This window comes from Acromyrmex echinatior, chromosome 5 (genome assembly GCF_024713525.1).
Source record: "Acromyrmex echinatior isolate Ae372 chromosome 5, ASM2471352v2, whole genome shotgun sequence".
Classification (NCBI taxonomy): Eukaryota; Metazoa; Arthropoda; class Insecta; order Hymenoptera; family Formicidae; genus Acromyrmex; species Acromyrmex echinatior.
In genome coordinates this window covers 11,963,921-11,987,545 of record NC_141856.1, presented here as the reverse complement: position 1 = coordinate 11,987,545, position 23,625 = coordinate 11,963,921, and the positions used below count along the sequence as shown (strand labels likewise).

Here is a 23,625-nt window from a genome sequence, read left to right as displayed (position 1 = left end):
GCGTGCTGGCACGCACTGTCACTGATGAGCGAGAGGAAGAGGAACCTGATCGAACGTGTTTGCCACAAATTGGTTTAGACGGAAGACACACCGGGAGAAAGGCAATCTTAAGAAAGTATGGTCTTATTATTCTTTTAAGACAAGTCGACTGGAAAATAATCCGATGAAGAAATTTATATGTACATAATAATGATGCAACGATATAATACAGCAGATCTCTATGCTCTTCAATGTAACATTTACTTCATTATTCAGAGTTTATCGATTAGGTGGAGTATAAACTGTTTGCGACAATTATGAGATACAATTTTGATAAACTTTTTTACGATATTACAAATACACGAAAGAATTTATCTAGAAGAATAAATTAATCATCGCTTTTGTTGTTCGTGAAAAGAAGTAAGAATCAATTTTGCATGCTTACGGTAAGTCGAAATTGGAATACGTTCAAGTGCTGCCGCTTTAGTTGGTAATACGTAAGAACGATGCATGTCTTTTGTAAGAGAAAGTCGATTGACAACCGCAACGCAAGTTGAGAGAAAGAAAGTAAACATCAACTGGCAAACGCGCGGGCGGCTGATCCGAGCACTTCGATAACGCGATAAGGTAAGGTTAAACCCATGTTTGGCGGGCAGGTTATAGGTTAAACGGTGAGCTAGGGGGTGCAACAGGTCGCGTGAACTTGGGTGAATTTTCTGTTCCAGGGCGCGCTGTCTGGCCCTCTAGCACCCCTTCGCCCCCTTCGCCACGCCATCATTAGTCAATGTCGACGCTTGTAGCACGTGGAGCTCCGCAGAATGCAACATCTGCCTGATATCCCTCTGTATCTCTTGTACAAATCCGTACCGCAATTCTACCACAAGATCAGCGATATCCCCTTTTTGTTGCTGTTATAAATATATAAAAACCGTTTTTTAAATATATTAAATTATATTTCGAACGATTAAACGAATTACGAAAGTTGTACGTTGTTGATGGATTTGCATCATCTATAATTTTTTCAATGAAATTTTAATATATATATATATCGATGCAAGAAAGTTTTAACATATTAAAATAGCCAAATAAATTTTTTGAACTTTCAAGTTTTTTTTCAGTCACTTATATTTTTATCAACTTTTAATGTTGGTAAAACAAGTGATGAAAGGTGGAAATTTTTTTTTATTAAAATTAATTTTTTTCTTTTATACAAGATAAAGAATTTTGCTTAATAAGAATTTGTTCATTTTTAACTACTACTGTCAACAGATACATGGAAATATGTAAGTGAAAATATATTAATTCAGAAGTAATATTCATTATTGATATAAAGAATATTGAAAACCTATTTTTTCTCACATTAATCAAATAAGAAACGATAATATTACTTATATGTAAGTGATAAATTACTTACTTTGATTCCTATTAAAATAGATCAAATTATAAACTTCAATTTTATTAATGATAATTAAATAAATTATATAGATTTCTGAAAACAAACGTAACTAGCATAATTAGCATATGTGCGTGCGTGTGCGTGTGCGTGCGTGTGTGTGTGTGTGTGTGTGTAATTTTTTCATACTAATTATGAGAGCGATAAATAGATAGAACAACGCTATGCTATCATAATCGTTACTCACGGTCCCTGTAAAGCATGATAAATGCGATCGTTATATACGAATCTAAGAAACAAACGTGGCAAGCACCAGAAGTCAAGTAACAGACGAGTGCGGCACAGACGACACGGGAATGAAGGTGGGACGGGCAGAAGGGTTACCACCCGCAGAATTTAGCCAGCCCTTGCTCGGTCGAAGAACAAAGCTTGATTTATTGTAATGAGTTTGCAGGAGTTAAGAGGTCTGCCCCTGCCCCCGGCTTCGCCTCGATATTCAGACTCGTGCGGTTTGATGGGGATCCTCGGATCAACCCCCGTCATAAACCCTTCTTAGCGGCGGCCACCGTCGTAACCCCCTCTGAAATATGCATGAACCCCCTGCATACTGATTGCGTTATTTGTATCACCTACGAGAAGTCACCGCGAAATCGCGTCTGCACTTCGCTCGTATGATCCCGCATGAAAGCCGCGAAGTTGCTTCTCTTTCGACCATCGATCGGTTCACAAAAGACCGGATCCTTCTCGAAGGCACCGAAGCTATCGTATCGTAACCATATTGTTACTCAAGACATCGTCAAAGACGCGTTTTTTCACGACTATGACGCCGTATGATCTCTCAAGGGTTCGCGAGAAGCTCTCTCAAAGATAAGATGTTTTGAAAAGCCAGCCATTTTTTGCCGAGTATAATATTTACGATAAGAGAGAACTTTGAGCGATAAGATTTCTTTCCGATATTGACAATATTTATTATTTGTAGCATTAGGTTGAATTGTTTAAATTTTGCAAAATTACAAAATCACCGTCAAATTCGATATCGTCAACATGTAATTATAATCATCGGGTGGTCGTTCGTGTCAAGAAACGATGTCGCGTTCCATCACTGTCGAACGGCGAACATCAATCGGTCTTTTCCTCGTTTCACAAACACAAGATACGTCTTCGAGTACCACATCGGTGCGACGACACGATGATCGATGATTGCCATCGACAACCTGTGTACAAAAACAAAAAAAAGTTTAAGTCGCTTTCGTATTTTCAATCGTTACTTGCAAGTCTCGTCCATTGTATGTACAATAATGTACATGACAATATAAGCACATCACATATGTAACATTATCACAGATTTGAATCTTTTAATATTTTGTTGTTAATTAATTAAATTATTTTTATAATGAATTATAACTTTGATATTATATATTTTAATTTTAAGTTAATAATTTCTATAATCATCTCGTGTATCGAAATATACATGCGAAAATAATTTATGAGACGAGTGAAAATTATTTATCTGATATTAAAATATCACGTTCTGTGATCATGTTACATGCTCTCTTTTTCTCTATCACTTTTTCGATATAAAAATGAATAGTGCTTTCAAAGTACAAAAAAAGTCATACCGTTTTATAGAAATGATTAGAAACAGCTCTTGCACGTTATCACATCATATTTCTCTCCCACTCGTAGCATAAAAATGTATCACCTACGTAATACAGTTTCTACCGTTGTCACGAAATGACGGGCTTTTTCACAAGTTGAAATCGATCATTCGACAACAGAGGGTAGCAACGCGCCGTGCATTTTTGTGAAAACCGTAAAAAATGGCGTGCGATTTGGCGAGCGAGGCCGCTCAGTCGCTCGTCGGAACACATCGATTCCCTGCCGAAAACGCTGAATTCATTGGGAATTGACGGGGGAGCCATAACTCGCGTCTCGGTTTGACATTAATGCCTCCCCTACTTCGTGCCTCGCAGATAGGCAAGGGGGTTAAGCTCACTGCGACATATTTATGGAGAGGGCGAGATGCTATCAGGCACGAGGACTCCGGGTTCGCCCGATCGCGCGGCTGCGGAGCCCTCCCTTCCTACAATCTACTTCGCAATTATCGGGCCCGACGTTAATATTTGACCCAGACCATCGCCCCGGCGCGCTTCCTCGATTTTGGAAGGAACATCGTCCAATCCCCCTCCTGCCACACGCACACTCGCAACCCCATCTTCCATCACGTTCGCCTCTGTAGATCGCATCGTCGTGTCTGGTCGTGTGCTTAGGAAAGTTTAATATTTGCGGTCGATGTAGGGACACGATGGGTTGTAAAATATTTCAAGCGTTCACGTGACAAGTGCTACATGTTAATAAATAGCTTTAATGCAATCCTCTTTGTTCCAATCTTTTTTTCTCTTTAATATATTTTTATTATATATTTTTTTAGATAATTATTAGTTTTTTTATTTTTTTTTTGCTAATGAAAGATTATTAGTTAATCTTTTTTTTTTTAAATGCATATTCCTTATATTTTTACATGTTACAGGTATATATTTATTTTATTTAAAAGAATTATGAGCATCGTGTTCTCGTCATTAAAATAACACGTTGAAGTAGCCCTCCTCCATTACTGGAACGAAATTTAACGATTACTATGGTCGGTCGGTCAAGGACGTGGCTCGTCGGTTGAGAGTGTCTTCATTAGTCTTCGACACCGCATATAAGGGACTGTCTAGGGCCCCACTTGTCGCGACTCGAGACAGAAATCGGTGGCAGTAAGAGGACGGGAGTGTGGTATGCGTGTAAATTAAAGGCGTCATAGATTTTCGTGGTAGCCCGCAGGATCAGGGCCTTAGATTTGCGTCCGGCAGATTACCTCGGGGGTGAAATGGGACAATGGGCGTTAGTCTGGGCCGACGACGTATAAATAAGGATCCCCAGGAAGCTTCTAGGGACCAGGGGGAGGCAGGCGGAGGAGATGCTCGCTTGGTAGCGACGTGGTAGCGGAGTAGAGAGAGCCCGGCTAGTGCTGAGACCGGTCGGCCGTCCATCTTGGCCGTCGCCGTGGCGGTCCTTATCTGCGCTCACAGCTCCGCTGCTAGACGTCCGGTGATCTAGGGCACTTCTCTCTCCCTCCCTCCCTCTCTCTCTCTCTCTCTCTCTCTTTTGCCATCTCTTTTCCCTACCCATCTACCCTTAGACCCTTGCCTCTCGCTCGGATCTCTTCTACCTTAATTATACTGGCTCATGACGCCGCTTCTACTATCGTTCCTCCCCGTCTTTTTCTCATCTCGCGAAAGGAAGCACCCGCCACCTTTCCACGAAACCTAAGCTCGGGTGATTCTACCGTGTGACGTCGCGAGGTCGATGGAGCAACCCTTAAGTCGAAGCGACGCGTCGATCTTCGTGCTCTTTGTGGTGCACTCGAGGATGAAATAACATCGGGAAGTGTCTCGTAATAGGCGATAAAGGAAATAATTTAGATAACGCGAAGAGGACTGTGACACTTAATCGGGTCTATGTTTTGGTATTATTTTCTGCGAGATTTTGAAATTTATATTTAGAGATTTATTTTGGAATTTATATTTTATGCTTATTTGAATAGAATAAAAAATAAATTGAATTTTAATTTCTAATCCCCCTTATCAAAAGAAATTTTCTATTTTTCTCTGTTTTAATATATTTAGAGTGTTAAGAAACTTTTTGCTAGATACTTCTAATATGAACTGTATTTTATTCTAAATTAAATGTAATTTGTAAAAATTTTTATAATATATATCAATTGACGTTCACACAAAATTATTATTAAAATTGTATTGGAACAGATTTATCTTGGAACAAAAAAAATATTCCACATGAAAAATGATCTAACTGGCGCTGTAGGAATGCGGCTTTTGTTTAACATCTCTCATATAGTATACTAATCGGCAACAGAAAACGAAGGCACATCTATATTCGGATTAGCATCGAGTGTATCGGTAGATATTTACGAGTCTGACAGAACAGGCCAAGTACTACGGAGAGATGTGTCTCTCCCTTCGCGGAACTTGAGGAGCTTTTGCGGCACAGAATGAATGGCGAGCGATAGTCCTACCCGGCCCCTACTCGGCCGCCCGACCGTCCATGTTTTCACATATAAAAGTGCCCTTGACCCTTCACCCGTATAATGAGCCACTGGTGATCCATTATTCATAGGATGCGTCTTGTCTTTCTGCTCCGAATCTACGCTCGTAAGTTCCCCGTTACATCGGCCACCGCCACGATTTATTTTTTGGCTGAAAGAAAAGGCGCGTGCGGAGGGATCGGCACAGCGTGAAGAGGACAACCAGTCGTAGACGGTACTGCATGGAAGGAGCGACGAAATACGCGGTGCGTCGCTACCGGCTATCGGGGGACGGTACCGGTATCCATTGTATGTACGAGATAGTTTTTGTACGACGTGCTAGTATTTATTGCTACGTAAGATTGCTGATTCGAGCGTACACTGGATGTAATATATGCTCACGTGTAAAATTTTCATGTATCTACTTCGCATAACATGTTCTTATAACCAATAATATTTCCTTTAGAAGGAATATAATTGTTAATTATCATTCGTTTCATTTTGCCCAAATTGACATAAAATTTATGAAATTTTTGGCGCAATTCAGTTATCGAATGAAGAATTTTCAGATGACGCGAAGAAACTGTATCGAAGTACGCGAAATAATCCTGGCAATTTTTTATTTTTTTTCTACCATTTACGATTGCTGTTTGATTTGTCGCTTGACACCAATTTGAGGCCAATCCAACAGTGGTACATGATGTAGTTGATGATCATAAAGGAAAGGGTGACTGCGAAGAAAGGAGACAATGAACATGTTTTGTGAGCCAAGCGCAAGCCCTCGCACCCTCTCGCAACTCTCAGTTGTCAGTTCACATACTCGAGAGGACTACCTTTTCCGCTCTTTTCCGCGACTGGACAATCTCGGGAATCAATATAGCACCGGGGGGAGGCGAGTATTCGCGAGCACTCCGTTCCAAGCTGCCGCCACTATTGCTGCCACCACTTCGGCCTTGTAATTAAACCTGCTGCTAATGTACCGGCCAGACTATCGCCGTTATGCCATTCTGCCACCTTCGTGGCGTAGACTAAAAACCGACCCCGTGCGTACAAAAACGGTGAGAAGACGCGTCCGGCAAACGCTTTTGCTTATGCGTGTATGAGAAAGAGAACTAAATGTAGTATCTACCTGTTAATCCTAGAAAAATGTAGAAAAGCTTTTATTTTTCGCTGTTTGATGCATATACAGGGTGTCCCGAATTTAAATAGCCAAACTTCAGAAGCATGTAGAGGATCGACATGCTTCTGAAGTTTGTCTTGTACGAACAACTCGTGTTGCAGTCAAACATTGATCTGATCAACGTGCATGATTCGTCAATCTGACACTTTTCTGTCTCGGAAATCGGAGCACAGTTGAAGCATTGTCGTTGAAGTTGTATATGAAAACAATAATATTCCGAATCATGGCTGCAGTACATGAAATATTAAATGAAAATTTTCTCATTTTATCTTAATTATTTTTTTTCAAATAACCACTTTAAAAATATCTATTTCTTTTATTGAAATAATATTTTATTTATTTTAAATCACTACCTTACTTTTTGTATTACTTTCAAAAACAATATAGATGTATAATTTTTTCATTTTGTTAAAAAAATACTGTGTAATACATTCTTAAGTAATCCTATAAGAACTCTAAAAACGAATCATATAATATTTTTGCATATATTCGAATTATTTTATTCATTTTTTTTTAGGATTAAAAATATTGCCCTCTATATCATCTACGTTTCTCTATTGTAGATCTGTCACTTGCCACGTCAAAGAACGACGCAACTGTACTGTCAGTTTTTTTTTATTTCATCCACGGGTGTGTTAATTCAGTCGTTAACCCGTCGTGTGTAACCGTGACATTCGTTCTTTTATTAAACTCGCATTTTCGTACATCGCATGTGTTTCAAGCGCCGTATCGCACGTCGCGCGACACATAGACCTCCGACCAGCCCATAAAACTGCACGTTGCTTCGTTATTTGATTATGCACTGCGTTCGTCACGATCTCCCTCGCTTTTTGACACCGTATTCCATCGTCCAACTGTTTCAACCCATCGCAACGACGTCGCATCTGATTTTAAATTGATATACAAAGTCTTTTATTTTAATATGTATATATTTCTCAGTACGATACTTTCAACGCGCATTGCTCTTAAGTTTTCGTAAAGAGTAAAAATATTAAGCTTCTGTTTTTACGTTTTATTAAAATCATAACCGACATGAAAAATTGATAATTGCTGACGCAAGATTCCGGTGCTTTTCATTAGTCTTACAAATTGGTATTAACGTAGAATGTAGTACGATCAAGATACAGCAGCCGTTCTTTTTCATTAAAGCGACATATCTGGATGGAAAAGAGTGTCGACTTTCCATTTTACCAGTAACGAGGCCAGCATACAGCGCGCGTTGCTCGCTCGTCCATAAAAATCCAATCAGCGGCGCACAGATACGTTGCTCAACGAAATAATATTCCTACCAGGGATAATTTATCTCCGATAGAGCTCGAGTCTGTGCGCGTCGACAAGGTATTCGGGGTTCTGCGGTCTTCTAACGCATAGGAAGACCGCGTTTCCCTTCCCTACCGAGTGAAATGGTGGCGGGTCTTTGGGGTCCTGTAACGGAGTCTCGTCACACAGTTGTCTGTGCATATCGGATGAACGGCACTCTCCACGATCTCGGCCGGCACTCATGAAAGCTTAATCGCGGTAGCGCGTACTTATCGAACGTCGCCGGAGCCTAGGCTCATTCTACGCTCTTTGCTGGTCGTTCCCCTCTTCAGGGACCTAGCCATCCTCACCGAGGATGTTTCGCGGTAAAGGAAGAAACTGGGCATTAAATATTGGAACTGGTATCGGAATTATAGAGGAGTCTGCGTGTGAACGCTCAAAAGTCGAAAAAGGAAGAAAAAGGAAGAATTGAGAGGAAGAGGGAGATGGAAGGTAGAAGCATATAGGCAGAGAAGGAGAAATACTGAGGTGGTCTTACGCTGGTAATGGTGTGAGGCACCTTATGGGAGGGTGGCGAGGGTGTATCGTGAGGAAGGTCGACGGAAAAGCCGGGTAGTATTCGCTCTAGACGGGTGAAACGACTCGGGAATGGTGAGCTTGTACGGATACACCAGGCAATTGAACTCCTTCCGTTTATTGCTTCTAATTAAACGACCGAGATATTTCTGCTACGTTTCATTAGCGTAGAGCCGAACTCACGGCACGACGGTTCGGTTAATGCATTGCCGTCGCGCTGCTCCTTCCTCGTAGCGCAAGAAAATTTCGGCCGCGACTCGCACGCGGCGCGCGTGTGCACGTACATCGCTGCTTCCTACTGTTTCTTCATTTACGTCTAATGCATTTACGTCTCGTCCAGCTCGTTCCAGCGCGGTCATTTCGGTCGGTCAATTAAGAGTTTCAATTATTGTATGTACACGGAAATGTATAAGAAATATTATCTCTCCAATCGAAACATAGAATGAAACGAATAGAAATTCTCCACTTTTTCAGCTGGCAATAATCAATTTTGAATCTGCAAGAAATTAAAAGAAATATTATAATAGAGTTTCAATTCACAATTTTAGTAGGTTTGTACGTTATTCATGTATATGTAAATTTGATCATAGATCTTTTAAATATATCCATATAACTGTACGAAAAGAATGGTTTCGCTGAAGTATCTAAAAATTTAGTTAGATACAGATCTGAATATAATTTAGTTGGATCATTAAAATAATAGGACGCTTAAACTGGTTGTTACGTTAAAACTTTTTGTAATATTGCTTATCATGCTTGAGATTTCTACGTAATTATTTCGAAGATCTAATTATTTTCAGATCTGTTTATATAAATTATTATATATGTACTTCAAGCAAAATTGTACTTTTTGTGATGCACGATAAAGATTTAATATATGATTTTTTATGTAACATCTTAATAAAATAATCTTTATTTTCTGTTTTTATTTAGTATAGAATCTCTATTCTGCATTAACTTTATCAAGTTAAGACATTCGCAAAAAAAAAAAAAAATAAATAATTATCCTAACTTTACATATTAAATTGATCTTTTCTTTCCAAAACACGTGAACATTTCGTAATGTATTTCGCGAATATTTGGCGCGTATCACGCAACTGATTCGAACTAATCGAGGTTCGTGAATCTTCTGATGAATATTCGGCGAATGTAACGAAGATGTCGCAAAGGCGACGACGCCGCATAAACGAGCGAGAGAGCGAGGCAACGTGACTCGCTTGCGCCAATTCTAATTTTGCGCTGGCTCGCTTAATATCTCGTCGTAGCGAGAAGCCAGCGATAAATCTCCGGATTCATTATCATAAATTGGCCCGACGGAGCCCGCACGTCGGTCGGTTGATGCTGACGGCGAGCTCGTCTCATCGCACGACGACGAGGATGACAGATCAAAGCGAAGGCGAGGAAGAAGTTCGATTCGCTCGTTTACGCAGGCAGCTCGTCGTAAAAACGTCATTTTACTCGTCCCCTCCTCTTTTCTTTCGCCCTTCTCGACCGTCCCACACGTACGAGCTTGCCGTTCGATTTATGGATCCGAGAACTGGTCCGTCTATAAATTAAGAGGACCGCAAAGATCGAAAGATATACGAATCCCTTTTTTTTTTTTACTACGAATGATTATAAGCCGAAACTTTCGGCCATGCTGCTTCGGGGATAACTAGGACTTACGTTGCCCAAAAACTAATCCTGGACCCAATCGTTTTAATTGTACGTTAGCGTTGAATGAATATTTTCAAAATTAGTTTAATATATAATTAATTTAATATATAAACTAATCTAATTTTTAATATTCAGGTTATGTTAACTAACCTAACTTTAACAGATATAATTTTTCCCATTGATTCCTATTATACAAACAATGTTTGATTTATCAGTTATTGGTTAACAATTCCAAGCAATTTTTAAGGCTCGAATTTTAAGGCTGCTGTTATTAACGTTTTGAATCAACCTTTCCGTCCATCAACATAGTGTTGAAATGATAGAAATAATTCGCGAAGATAATAGGAGAAGACATTACAGTGACGTAACTATGCTCTTCTTAGAATTTCGCGGTGTTTACTTGGCTAAGCTATCTCGCATTAGTGCACGACATGTGTCTTGCTCCACGATGTCGCGGTGACTGATTTATGCGTCTTGATCTCGGTCCTTGCTACCGGGAGAAATAACAATAACGTGGTCATAATTTTCTCCTGTGGACGTGAAATTGCATTTCTCTATTTTCTTAGGACGTTGAACTAGATTGCGAGAGATTACGCGCCGCGATAGAAACTTAGGCATCAATTTATTTCATATTGATCGCCGATTAATGGTTGTAATTAAACGGAAACTAAAAATTAAATTAATCCCATGCTCTCTAATTCCAAATATCAAAGAATCTTTATATATAATTAAAATAAGAAATTTTTTTTCAATTCTTGTTCATACATTTTAAATACGAGATGTAACCTTTATTTTTATTTATTTGGAGCGAAATATATGTGTGAGTATTTGAACTAATTTTTCATTAGTTTTTATAGTAATGTATGCATTTTAATATTAAAAAGTTGCAATTTACATATGTAAAGTATCAATAGTTCAAAAAATATACATAGCATGCATATTTAGAGTAAGTGCAGTTTATACTTAAAATAGAATTTCTTCAGAAGAACAGAATCTATTTTATTTCACACAATAAAACGCTGCTTTTATTCAGCAGTCTAACTAAATGGTTCGTATTAGCAAATGCAAGTACAAGATTCCTAGCAGCTAAAGGCTAAATGCATTCGGACCATGCAAGCTGAACCGGTAATATGCTCAGACCTTTATTTGAGTTTTCGCTTCGCAACAGTCCTATCTTATCTCCGTCGGTTAATTGCCACTCGTTTCATTATTAGGATCGGACGGCCACTTATTTTTTTGTGCCACAGGCATGGTTTTAGCATAATACAAGGTGACGCCAAACACCTGAAGATTTATTGGACACGTGCTATAATATAAATTACGTATTCGCTATAAATGCAGTAATTAACAGCAAACGTGATTCGGTTGGAAGGGTGCATTCGCTCAGTGAGATGTTCTCGAATGTGAATCGCGAAACGGTATACATTCTGGACAGAGCATTTACATTGTAACTATAGCCGCGGGCATTGTAAACACATTGACACGGAACATTCAGTTAACATCGTGCATGCGGTAGGAATAATGCAACATGCGAAATTACATAATGGAATTATATTATGTCCCGCTCGCGAAAACCATTCTGCGAAATGTTCATATTTTCTATTGCGTGTATTTTTTAAGAGTGTCTGCACGGCACAAATTTGATTAAAGGATATAGATTTTTCATTGCCCTCTATAAATCAAAATTTTATTACACGTTACATGGACATTACACAGAAAATTACAGAGAATGCATTACTTTTTACTGCATTTGCAGTGATTGCATGACCTGTTTCAAACGTATGCGGCAGTACTCCCTTTCTGTATCATATATTTTTGAAAATATGTTGTATGTCTCTTCAAGATCAATTTGTTATTTTAAATAAATTTATTTTATGAAAATTTGGAGTTAGTCGTTTTATTTATAAAAAATAAACGAGATATAATGTTATATATATATATATATATTAATAATAAAATTAACGATACGATTAAAGATTAATTTTTAATCCGCATGATGGAATAAAGTGTCCATGTTGCGTGCATGTTAAGGAGACGTCGGTCGCGTAAAGTTTCCTATACTTTTTTTCTCTAAAAAGCCCGAGTAATCGCGCGGCAGCCAAGTGTCGAGAGCCGGAAGTCCAGTTCCGAGGCAGGCGTCGGTTGTGCTCATCTAATCTCGAAACGCTTGTCCCGGCTTAAACGAACCTTGGCCGCTAATACGCGAGTGATTAATTATTGTTACGCGTCGGTGTTACGATCTCCGCATCGGACCCTTAATGGAAATAACTAAGTATTGTTCGGGTGCATGCCTTCCGTACGGAAACGATCCATCATGACCCGGATAATTAGTACAGCCGTGGTTGCGCGTATAATCATCACTCGGAATAATAATGGCGATCCGCCTCTCTTCCCTCTTGATGCACCGAGAGGTGCGAAACGACGCGACGGGCACCATAAGCGTCCCTCGTCGTGCAGTGAATCCGCGTAAACATGTGCCCACGTGTGGCGCTTATGCACACGCACGGCGGTTAATTATTACCGACACCTTGTACTATTTATCCATTAAATGATCATTGTTGATACACTATACAGATTGCTTTATATTTTGTCATGTTCATGTTTAATGAATTTTACTTTATATATCTAATAAGCTAATGTATACGATCCGTATACTGATAATGAGAAAAAAATCTGGTAATAGCTGCTAAATGTTGAAGTATTTTTATTACATTGTCCATCAGTTAATATAACTAAAAATAATCTTATTTTTCTAAATATTTAGTAATTATTATCGAATGGTTTGTTATATCATATTTCGTAATAAATATTTAGGAAAGTAAAATTCTTTTTTGTTACATTAACTGAACATTTGATTGAAATTATTTCATTTAACTTTAGTAGCTATTATCAGATTCTTATTATTTCAGTAAAGCTTTAGCCTACAGGAGAGAAAAAGCAAGTTCATGAATTTTTTTTTATTATCAAGATCTTAGACATGTCTTTTAAAAAATCTAACACGTTTGCTTATTAGAAGTAATGGGGATTTTTTTTTCAATTATGAGATTTTCTTAAAAAATTATTTTGCATTTATAAGACTTTAGCTGGTGTTTCTTTTATTGCAATTTACATAAAATACTCAAAATTGAATACTTATATGGAAATGCTTAATTTGAGTTGCTCACTCGTCTGAAACCAAGAATTTTCTTTCACGCTACTCACTATCTTTGCTATTGTCAGACAAATCTATCTTTTCAACCCGTTTGGTCACAATATCCCCTATCATTATTTCTTTACACATTGAAAATATCATGTTGCATTATGTATGTAATCATCTTAATTAAACATTTCAAATGTTTGAAATAGGCTCGAGTTTACCTTTACGTTTATAGATACAATATTGTATACATGTGATACGACCGTTCATTAATAGCAACAATAATTTCAGAGATCAAATTTAAAGATATTAACATCTTGTCATGGATATTGATTGCCCGGAAAGCATCGTAAATATAGCTCTGCTATCGCTCAAATAATGAAGGTGACTTGAGACAAGTTTCTTGCATCCGCCGTGCACGATATCTCGATTAGAAATTCTGAATCTAATTGTAAGTAATGTTGATGAACGATACTTAATTGGACAGTGCACTTTCTTCGTTCCACTACTGTGATTAATTCTGATGTAAGATTAATTCTGCTTGTGTTTTCTAAAATGTTTCTACGTATACGTCCATTAATGAATGTATTCAATTATCTAATTTGAAAGTTCTGCAAATAATTTTGCGTACGCTCTTTGTAAATCACATTAATTTGAAGAAATATTAAAAAATAAATCTAAAATCAAATAATTTTTTAAATATTTCTACAAAACAAAATTTACTTATTAATCGATGACTTGTTATTCTTCTCTTTAAATAATAAATAATACCATTGTTAAAAATAATGTTTTTAAAATTGTTAATTATTTTACAAATAATTAGTAGATTTTTTTAAATTCTAACTTTGATATTTAATATGATTTCCGAGTTTCAGTAAGAGAAATTTATTTAAGGCAAATGAAAAATGATAAAAGCGCGGTAATTATGTACACTATGGAATAACAATGTTAAATGTATATACAGCTTTTCTACATCTTTACAAAATCAGATATTTCGATTTATTTTAAATCATCTTTGTCTATATCTTTATCCATATCAGTGATATTTCTAATTTACATGCGTTCAGTATTCGCAGAAATTTCTCGGTTATGCAATGAGTAAGGCCTCTTCTAATTACCATGATTGAGGAATGCAAAATGTCAACCAGTTCTCAAACTAAATTAACTTCAATGTAAATCAAGATTAGATATATAAACTTTGCTAGTTTACATGTGTGTAAGTTAAATTCTGATACGATTTGTTATTGTACTTTCAGATTTTGTCAAAAGAATAGAATTTCGTACATTAAGAATAAAAAATTAATTATTTCATATGATTCAGTCATCTCTGAGATACGAAATATATACTTTTCTAGTCTAGCGAAATCTTATTTACCGGACAGAGTTCACGACGCAGTGCCACGAGACTTTGGAAAAATCAATCCCTCTCGCTGCGCAGAGCCAGTGTCGGTGCAATTCATTTGCATGGGAATTGCACCCCACGGAGACGGCTGCACTCCGGTATCGATTTTAAGTGGACCGCCTGTTCCGTCAGCCTCCTGTCTCGTCTTCTCTTGGACAGAAGCTACTCGAAGTCGCGCAAGCGCCACCGTGGAAACTTCTTCCATGGATTTCGCGAAAGCCCCGAATCTGACTCGACCAAGAATATCCTTGCCTTCCGCAGAACAGCGTGAATTTTTTTTTGAGAAAGTCAAAATAACGCATTCGAAAATATTTATCCAACTATTTATTAAAACTAAATTTATTAAAACTAAATGCATAAAGTTATATGTATTAATCTTATATTCACGTAATTGAGAATTCAAAATTTCAATTGAAGCATGATTGATTACAAAATCAGATTTGTGACGAAATTTTTATATGATTTTTTTATACAATAGTTTTTTTGGAGCTGTAAGCAATCCTAAAAGAAGTTGTTGTAAACAAAAGTCACGTTTTCTTTGAGGTAGACTGTAAGGTAGCGTTGAATTTAAAATTAGTCAGGAATCTACAGCGAATTTTGTTTCGTTGCCGGAGTGGGATTAGCAAAGAAGAGAGAAAGAGAGAGAAAGAGAGTGAAGTCTCGCGTTGTGCGAATTACGAATTATACACGAGGCGGAAAGTAGCTACCGAACAAAAGTCGCTGGTTTAGGATCGCGGCCTTCGCCGAGTGTGTATTCGGGGAGGTGTGAGTGGATTAGATATCCCTCGTGGCCAGTACATAAGGACAATAAGCCAAAAAGTTGGTAAGGCAGGCATGGCGGGCGCCGTAACCCGTTATGAAGCTCAGGGGTGAAGTCAAGATTGTAATTAGCCGGCGCTAAGTTTCGAGGTTTCTCCGGTATATTTGCATGCGATACGCCCTCTCTACCCGCCACCGCCACTATACCTTCAAGTACCGACTGCGTCTCTACGCTAACCGCCTACAGACAGCACGCGTTTACGCGATTTCGTCGGCGCAATGAGGGCGTATGAGATAGAGGCGGAATGCACAGCACGTATCAAAATTTCGTATCGCATCTCTTGGCATCCTCTAACAACTTGCTCTCCCTTAGTGAGCCTTAATGAGAGAATGCGCCTTGCGCCTCTTATATATTTTTTCTACATTAATCCAAAGAATTCTTGCAAGTTGAGTATTCTTGTGAGTTCGTACGAAGAGTTTCTTTTCTATGTCCTTGTGTAATCGTGATCGTGCGTAATGAAAATACGAGTTTTAAAGAATATAAGTATTGCGATGCATATCGACATACTAAATCTTGATAGACTGCATTGCTCCATTTTACTAGAATATCAATGATTGTTTACTAATTTGCCATTTGCGTATTATATATTTAATAATATATGATTCTATAGATTTATAAAACTATTTTAAAACATACTGCAGATATTGTAAAACTTAGAAATTTAATATAATATAATTATACAAATAATAAGATAAATTAATATCGAGCATGAAAAATCGAGATGTGATTGACTTCTCGTTCCAACAAGGATATGGTTTATCGATTATATCGCTGCCTAATATGGAATGACCGTAGTCTTTCGAAACTTCAATTTTACTAGTTGAGACGTCGATGGCATCCACGTGAATTTAGATTTAATCCCTGGATACCAGTATATACGTAGCGAGCGTTACAAGCCGAGCGTGTCGATGAATAAATAACGATTCAGCAAACCTCTTCGACAATCGAAGCACCCGTACGCCAGGATGGAAGTTTTATTGTCAACGATCGCGGGTATCGAAGTGAATGAGTCCGGAATAAAAGGAGTCATTCGACTCCCGGAGGGGTGGCGGCGACGAGGGTCGGGCGGAGAAAGGTAGCGCGCCCTCTGTCTCTGTTAATGCATCGCCTCCGGAATGGCCGATTAATTCCAACTACGGGAAGGAAGCGACTATAACTCGTCTCCGAGGAAGCATTCTTAATCCGCGCACTCTTTATTCTCAGGCTTCGCTCTTGTTCCCTTCGTCCCGACTTACCCCCCTCCGATCTCCATCGGGGAAGAAATCTCTTACCCTCGTCGCAGAGACCGCGTGCACGTTCCTTGGTGTTCCACGAACAGCTAGAATACTGCCACTGGCAATACACGTTGTTTCTTTGTCGAAAGAGGCCCGTTATTTTATGGCGACTCGCTATAGTTCTTCTTATTAGGATTCCAGAAGTAGGTTTATGAAGAAGAAAAAACGTTTTCGCTCGTCCACACTTATTCGATTATCGATTATCGACTTATTCATGAAACATTTTTTTAGCTTTATTTGTATAATTTACTTTATATTAATTAATTAATTTATTATTATTTTATATTTTTGCCTCCCGAGAAGAATGAAATTTATAGTTTGCAATGAAATGAAACCTTACATTTCTTGTAGAACATTTGATTTCATTTTCTTAATTTGCAAAAATCGCGAAAAAAATGATTTATTATAAACACAATTTTACTTATAATTTTATTTTCGAAATAAAAATTTGGCGAAAAATAATAATTTAATACTAATACTTGTTCGAAACAAGACAAATTTTATTCTTTAGACAAACGTTAGATAATACAATAATAATTCATCAATCAAAATAATCGAAAAGACAAGAAACAGAATATTTAGTTTTCTGTTATTTCATAGATTGGTATAAATATTTCATAGCTGCGATGTATAATATTAATTACTACATAGCTTGATGTTTCTTTTCTTTTGCACTGAACAGCGCTTCGTTGTGTTTCCGCAAGATCGTCGCACTATCATTTTTATAGCAACTCAAGTCGGCGTGAATCACTCTGTCGTAGTGTCATTATTCCTCGAACTGCGATCCTGGCAACTACTACGAGAATACGTTATTCCCTACGGATAGTTGGTAACTATGATCCTCCGCGATTAATTATTTTTTGTGATTAACGGATCTTAAACATATTGAAGTAACGATTATTTATCCAAATAGATATTTTTCACGATTTACTTATTTGATGAAATTGAAGCGAGAGAGGAAAGTAATTGCATGTTATTATTTCATGATACTTACGATTACATGGAAAAAATGATTTTGCTGAAATATCTAAAAATTTAGGTAGATACAAACTGAAAATAATTTTATTGGGTCATCTAAATAATTATGTAGCAATCTCAAGTAGTGCAAAAAGTTTTAACATTCTGGCAATTAATTTGAGCGTCCTACATATTTTGATGGTTCAATAAAATTTTTTTTAATCTGTATTTTTTTAATCTGCTAAATTTTTAAATTCTTCAGCAAAATTATTTTTTCCGTGTAATAATTATAAATTCAATGTTTGTATTTTAATTAAAGCTTTTCACCTTAAGATACATACATTCGTTGGATTATTCAGACATCGCGGATATCGAGTGGAAGCTTTATACGATTATATAGCTTTATACAATTATATTTTTCTCATGTTATTTTTTCGTTGTAATAAAATGTGCAATTTGATTAACACTGGGAGCGCGCATTTGCAAAGTTTCATCATATTAGATGATTAGAGCGCGATCGTAATTAACCGTATTTTCGCAAATAAATAGTTGTGTTAGGGGAATTAATAAAGAAGTAGAAAGAATGAGAGCAAAGGAAAAGGCACGGGGTGATATCAGATGGAAGAGTAACTACCAGTAAATAATCTATTTGTTATTTCATATTTGTTAGCAAAACTAAATCTGTTTATAATTGTTTTATGGATGTAACAATTATTTTTAAAATATTAATTATTTTGGGTGCTATTTTATAACTGGACGTATTACAACTCAGCTGCATATCGGTGAGAGACTAGTTAATCTTTTAATTTAATGTGACATAAATGGATTTATAAAAATTGAATATACACACACCCATATATATATATAAAATATTTCGTAGTTACATTCGTAGTTACGAATAATTAAATTTGCTTCAAATAATTTAATTTATAAGAAAAGCGTGCTGTTGTAATATACCTTACATTTCATCCATCAAGTTTAATTGTTCATAGCTTATTTACGCATACTTTTTTATAATCTAATTTTAATTTAAAACAATAAAATCATACCATGTTTAAGTTAAACATTTTTCTAATCGTAGATGAGAAAATTTTTTAAAATTATCTTATTATTATACATAATTGATTACAATTAATCAATTATGTATTAATAATGCACATATAAAAAATATTTGATACACGTATATTAAAATACTTAATATATTAATGTATTATACTCTTTCAATCAGCATTTATACACATATTGATTAAATACAGCAATACTACTTAAACTGCCACTTCGACGGAAAAATTGCTAATTCGAGATATTCGCATACGCTTTCCGCATATCTGGTCTCGCGCGGACTGGAAAGCGTGGACGAAGTGAAGCTCGCCGAAACACGTACGGCAATTACAGTGGCCATCCCGGAAAATAGAGGGTCTCTATCCCACGATTGTTATCTACACGTGTTGTTTATTGATTGTCTCGTTGTCTCGAGGCAACCGGCAACGTACGTCGTAGGACCAAAAGCACGGCTGGCGGTAATTGCCACCGAGCGAAGAGGCGTAACAGAATGTACGCTGCGCGCGTGTTTTCGAAGAATTAAATTTCAGAAGGGATTAAATTTAAATGTATAGAGAGTGGGGCAGGGTAAAAGGATTTCCGTCGTAAATATCGCGAATCCAGAATAGTCCGTATTTGTATGCACGTACCAAGTGTTCGCGTGAATATCAGCGGGTATTAACGTGTCATTAAGTAATCTCCTAAAAATATATGCGAATATTACAATGAATCTGTCTAAAACTATTTAAATCTTAAATACAATGTATGACATTCTTTATATACATTCTTTATATACGCTTTGCATTATTTTGAATTCTTGAGTTATTGAAATATATGTTTAGGAGATTCTAGTATATATCTATTGTCTAAATTGCTCTATTAATTGTTCGCGAAATTATTATGTATTTTATTACAAATTATATCGAACTTAAAAAAATAATGTAGGAATCTCTAAAGAACGAAGAGAAAAAAAAATGTACATCTTGATCGCGTGTCTGTATTCTCGATCTGTTATTCGTCATATTTTCTAAAGCATCGACAGAGTTTCCATTAGCTTATCGAGTTAAACTTTCGATAAAAAGCATGAGTTACGAGAATCTTCCTGTATAGTCGATGAAATTCCGGAGGAAGGTTCGAACCGATCTCGACGGGAGTTCCACATCCAATTTTCCTTGCATGATCCCGCGATGAACGGCGCGTATCGGGAGACTTCCGCCAGTGTAGAGAGACTTCTCGCCCCATACGAATCGACGAATGCAAGCATTGCTGCGAATTCCTTAGAGAAATCTTCGCGGCGTTACATCATCCGGCGTGCTGGCAACAAATTTGTTTCGCATTGTGCCACCTACCACGCGAGAAATGCCCGAGATACATTCGTGTCCCTGCGCGTGCTTGCCAAGGAAAGAATGGAATATAGAGCCGAAGAGAATGACTACCAAGTAGTTCGACAGATTTTTGCGGTTCCCTCGTTCAAGAATTTCTTTCGACAGTAACAGAACACTCGCATATATACAATCTCGCAGTTATGCTTCTAATCATGAAACGTAGAATCAAAAGTGAGTCATCAAAAATATGTAACCGACATTTCATATTTTAAATAATAAATTTATTTTCTACTATATATTACTTAATTATACGTAATAGTTTAATATACGTTAGAGTAATCGTTTTCTTATCCTTTTCTTTCATCGGTCAAGCAGAATTGGCAGCCGCCGATGTTCTTCGAGGCGAGTCATCGGCGCATTTCGCGCCGTTAATCGCCATTCCGTCGTCTATGGTCGATACCATATCCTCGCGACGACGCGTCGTGGAAGCGATGCCTTAGTCGACACCTATGCACACGTGGGTGCGCGAGAGAGCGCGAGGTACCTGACTACGTGTACGCCGTTAACGGGCTGCCATTTTCGATAAGAGGCGTTGCAAGGACGACACTGATCGCACGCGACGTGTAGGCAAGCTGCTCGTAAAGTGTTTAGTTGAGGGCAGGTGGGGAGGAGGGCTCGCCGGAATGGGGTGGATGAGTTAAACTACACGAGGTCTGACGGTAATAATTGAGTGCCGCTCTGTCTAGTTAGCACCTTGTACCGCCGGCTGACTCTCGTCACTTTATCGACTAAACGACAGCGATGCGTGACAAATCCATCTTGTCTTAACCGCCAACGCCGAGTCGATTATCGACGGGATCTCAAAACGGCGCAGTCGACGCGAGATTAACACGTCGTATGCGGAAACGCACCATGTCAAAAGATAATTTTACATATTAAAGGGATATTAATTCTCAAATGCCTTTTCGATATGACGTATATGGCTTTTTCCCCATTGTTTTTCAAAGCTTTTTTCATTATTTGTAATTTATTTGAAAAATAAAATATAAATGAATGAAGATATATATTTATGTTTGCTTGATATTGTTATATTCCTTGATATCTGGTGTTTCGATAAAAAGAATTTTTTAATAATATATATTTCATTTTTATCAAAGTTATAAGCAAATGAATTTAGTTGAGTATGCTATACTGAAGAAAGTCTGGTAATAACTACTAAATGAGAAAAATAATTTTTATATTAAAGAAAAGAATTTTAATCAAATTGTGGTTAATATAAAATAATTCTACTTTTGTAAATATTTAGTAATTATTCAAATGAACGATATTATCATATTTGGTAATACATACTAAATATTTATAAAAGTAAAATTATTTTTAGTTACATTAATTGATTTTGAGTTATATCTATTAGATCATATTTGATTGAAATTATTTCGTTCAACATTTGATAGCCGTACCAGACTATTTTCAGTGCATAAGTGTATATAGATATTTTCCTGTAGAAAAGCGTTTAAAGATTAGATATGTAGAGAAAAAAAAGAAAAAGATTTTAATTTATATTTGATGTAATTTATAAATACATGTATACATTTCTTATGATAATTTCGTTATTTCTATCAACAACATTCAGTATTAAAACAGTAGAAAAGTAATTATAGAGATTTGAAATTAATCTTTAAAAATAGTCTAATCACAGGTCCAGAAAAACTCTCGAAGACTGAGATGTACCGATCAAATCGCGAGAATGAAATTCTGACTAGAATTTGACTCAGAGTGGCTTAATCCCATGCGAACTTTGCGCTACTCTCTCCAAAGTCGTATGTCGAATGTCTGAGTAATAAAGGCACGCAAGTTCGATCGTTAACACGATCTAAAATTCCACTGGAGGGAGTTGCCAAAGTTTGGTGAATTTACAACGTTTCTATGGAAAGTAGCCAATGTAAAAGATATTTGCGGGACTCCCCTTCACGACTCGCCGCCTCGTGTCTCTCGCCGGGCGATATCTCCCAGACTACCCTCGTCACATTCTTTTCCCATAAAAGTGTAGGAGTGTCTCTCTGCGCTCGCCGATTCGACGCAAATTTCAGCGTCACTGCTCGCCCGAGCAAGCTTGCTAATTACCGTCGGTATAACAACGCTCTGTCCGCTCCGATAAAAAGTAATGATTCATTTCGCGCCACGCTCGTCGGTTTATCTGTTTCTGGCGTTGGCGGAGGAATCGTTCTTGCAACTAAACAGCAGCAGCAGCGCGCCGTACGGCAAGGAAGATTTACGTGACGCGGTGCCGGGAGAGAGAAGATATCAGAGGGAGGGAAGTGTCTGGCTCGTTTCTCCGTACACTTTTTCGGTATCCCTTACCTCCTTGTCTTCCTTCTCTCTTCACCCCCCTCTGCCACTGCTTCCTGACCGGCTCTCGCGAGAGATCCGGCGAACGCCGGATCGGGATCCTGTAGACGAGTTAACGCCGCCGGAGAACGCAAGAAAAGCCGGCGAACGAATAGTAGTCGGCCAAGATCTGCCGAGTTCGGCTCTCGAGTGAATAATTAAATTACGCGAGCGAGAGATCGCGCGACTGCCTGCAGTAAGAGGGGGCGGTTAAGGTCAGGTGGCGAGAAGGGCGAGGGAGCAGGCTCAAAGTTGAAATTTCACGCGCCATTGTTCGATCCCGCCGAAGGAATAGGAGTTAGAAGCATTTAGGGAGCGGCAAGCAGGCACGGGGGCTGTGAATTACGGTCGAAGATACGGCGAGACGTGGCGTAGAAACGAAGGGATGCCGTTGGTGGCAGCGGCGGCGGGGGACGATGGAGGAGGGTGGTTGAGGCTGAGACTTTAATTCCAGGCTACATCCACGGGGTAACGGAGCCACGCTTCTTCGGCCTAAACGACTTCGATTCCGAGTGCACGCGGCGAAACGAGATTAATCGCGTTCCTTTTGTTCTCCTCGTGGTGTATGACGTCCGACGCACGTGATGCACCACCATAATCTTGAACCGAGTTTCGTTTCCCCGAATTCCAACGAGACAATTACATTGCTTAATTTTGCCTGTTTTTTTTTTTTAATATCTAAAGCCTATCTTTCATGATGTTAGCGCGTATTTTCGAGTTTCTCGTTATGTCGCGTTGCCGCGACACGCGTGGACTCGACCCGCGTGGACTCTACCCTTTTGGCAATGCAAATGCAATCCACCGTACGGTGGTACGTACGAGACGAAGAAACGTCCGAGGTGAAAGACTGCGCGGAACGGTCGGTCGGTGGCGAGGGAGGAAAGAGTGGACGGAACGGGAAGGAGAGAAAGAAGAAGGAGAAGAAGGAGGAGGAGGGGGAAGAAGAGGGACCCGCATTCTCGGAGATTATCGTGCTCGCCATCAGCGTATCACGGCGTCAGAGGACAAGATTTATATGTAGAGTTTATTGTCGCTGAGTCCGCCCTACTGCGTTTTATGGATGTTTTTCGAAGGAGCGCTGCCGCCCGCGTGATCTATCGCGGCACCCTCGCTCTTCCACCCTCTCCTTCTCACTCTGTCACCGAGCTCTT

General features: G+C 38.2%; 1 protein-coding gene across 2 annotated transcripts in view; it reads right to left on the bottom strand.

The window, feature by feature from the left end:
• Window positions 1-1,232: 1,232 nt before the first annotated feature.
• Window positions 1,233-23,625, bottom strand: part of LOC147909805 (uncharacterized) — a 40,492-nt gene continuing 18,099 nt past the window's right edge. For both annotated transcript variants that reach the window (XM_087406621.1, XM_087406622.1), the window contains exon 3: window positions 1,233-2,586. In XM_087406621.1, the coding sequence (XP_087262747.1) occupies window positions 2,449-2,586 (138 nt within the window). In that variant the 3' untranslated portion in view covers window positions 1,233-2,448. The remainder of the gene's footprint in view (window positions 2,587-23,625) is intronic.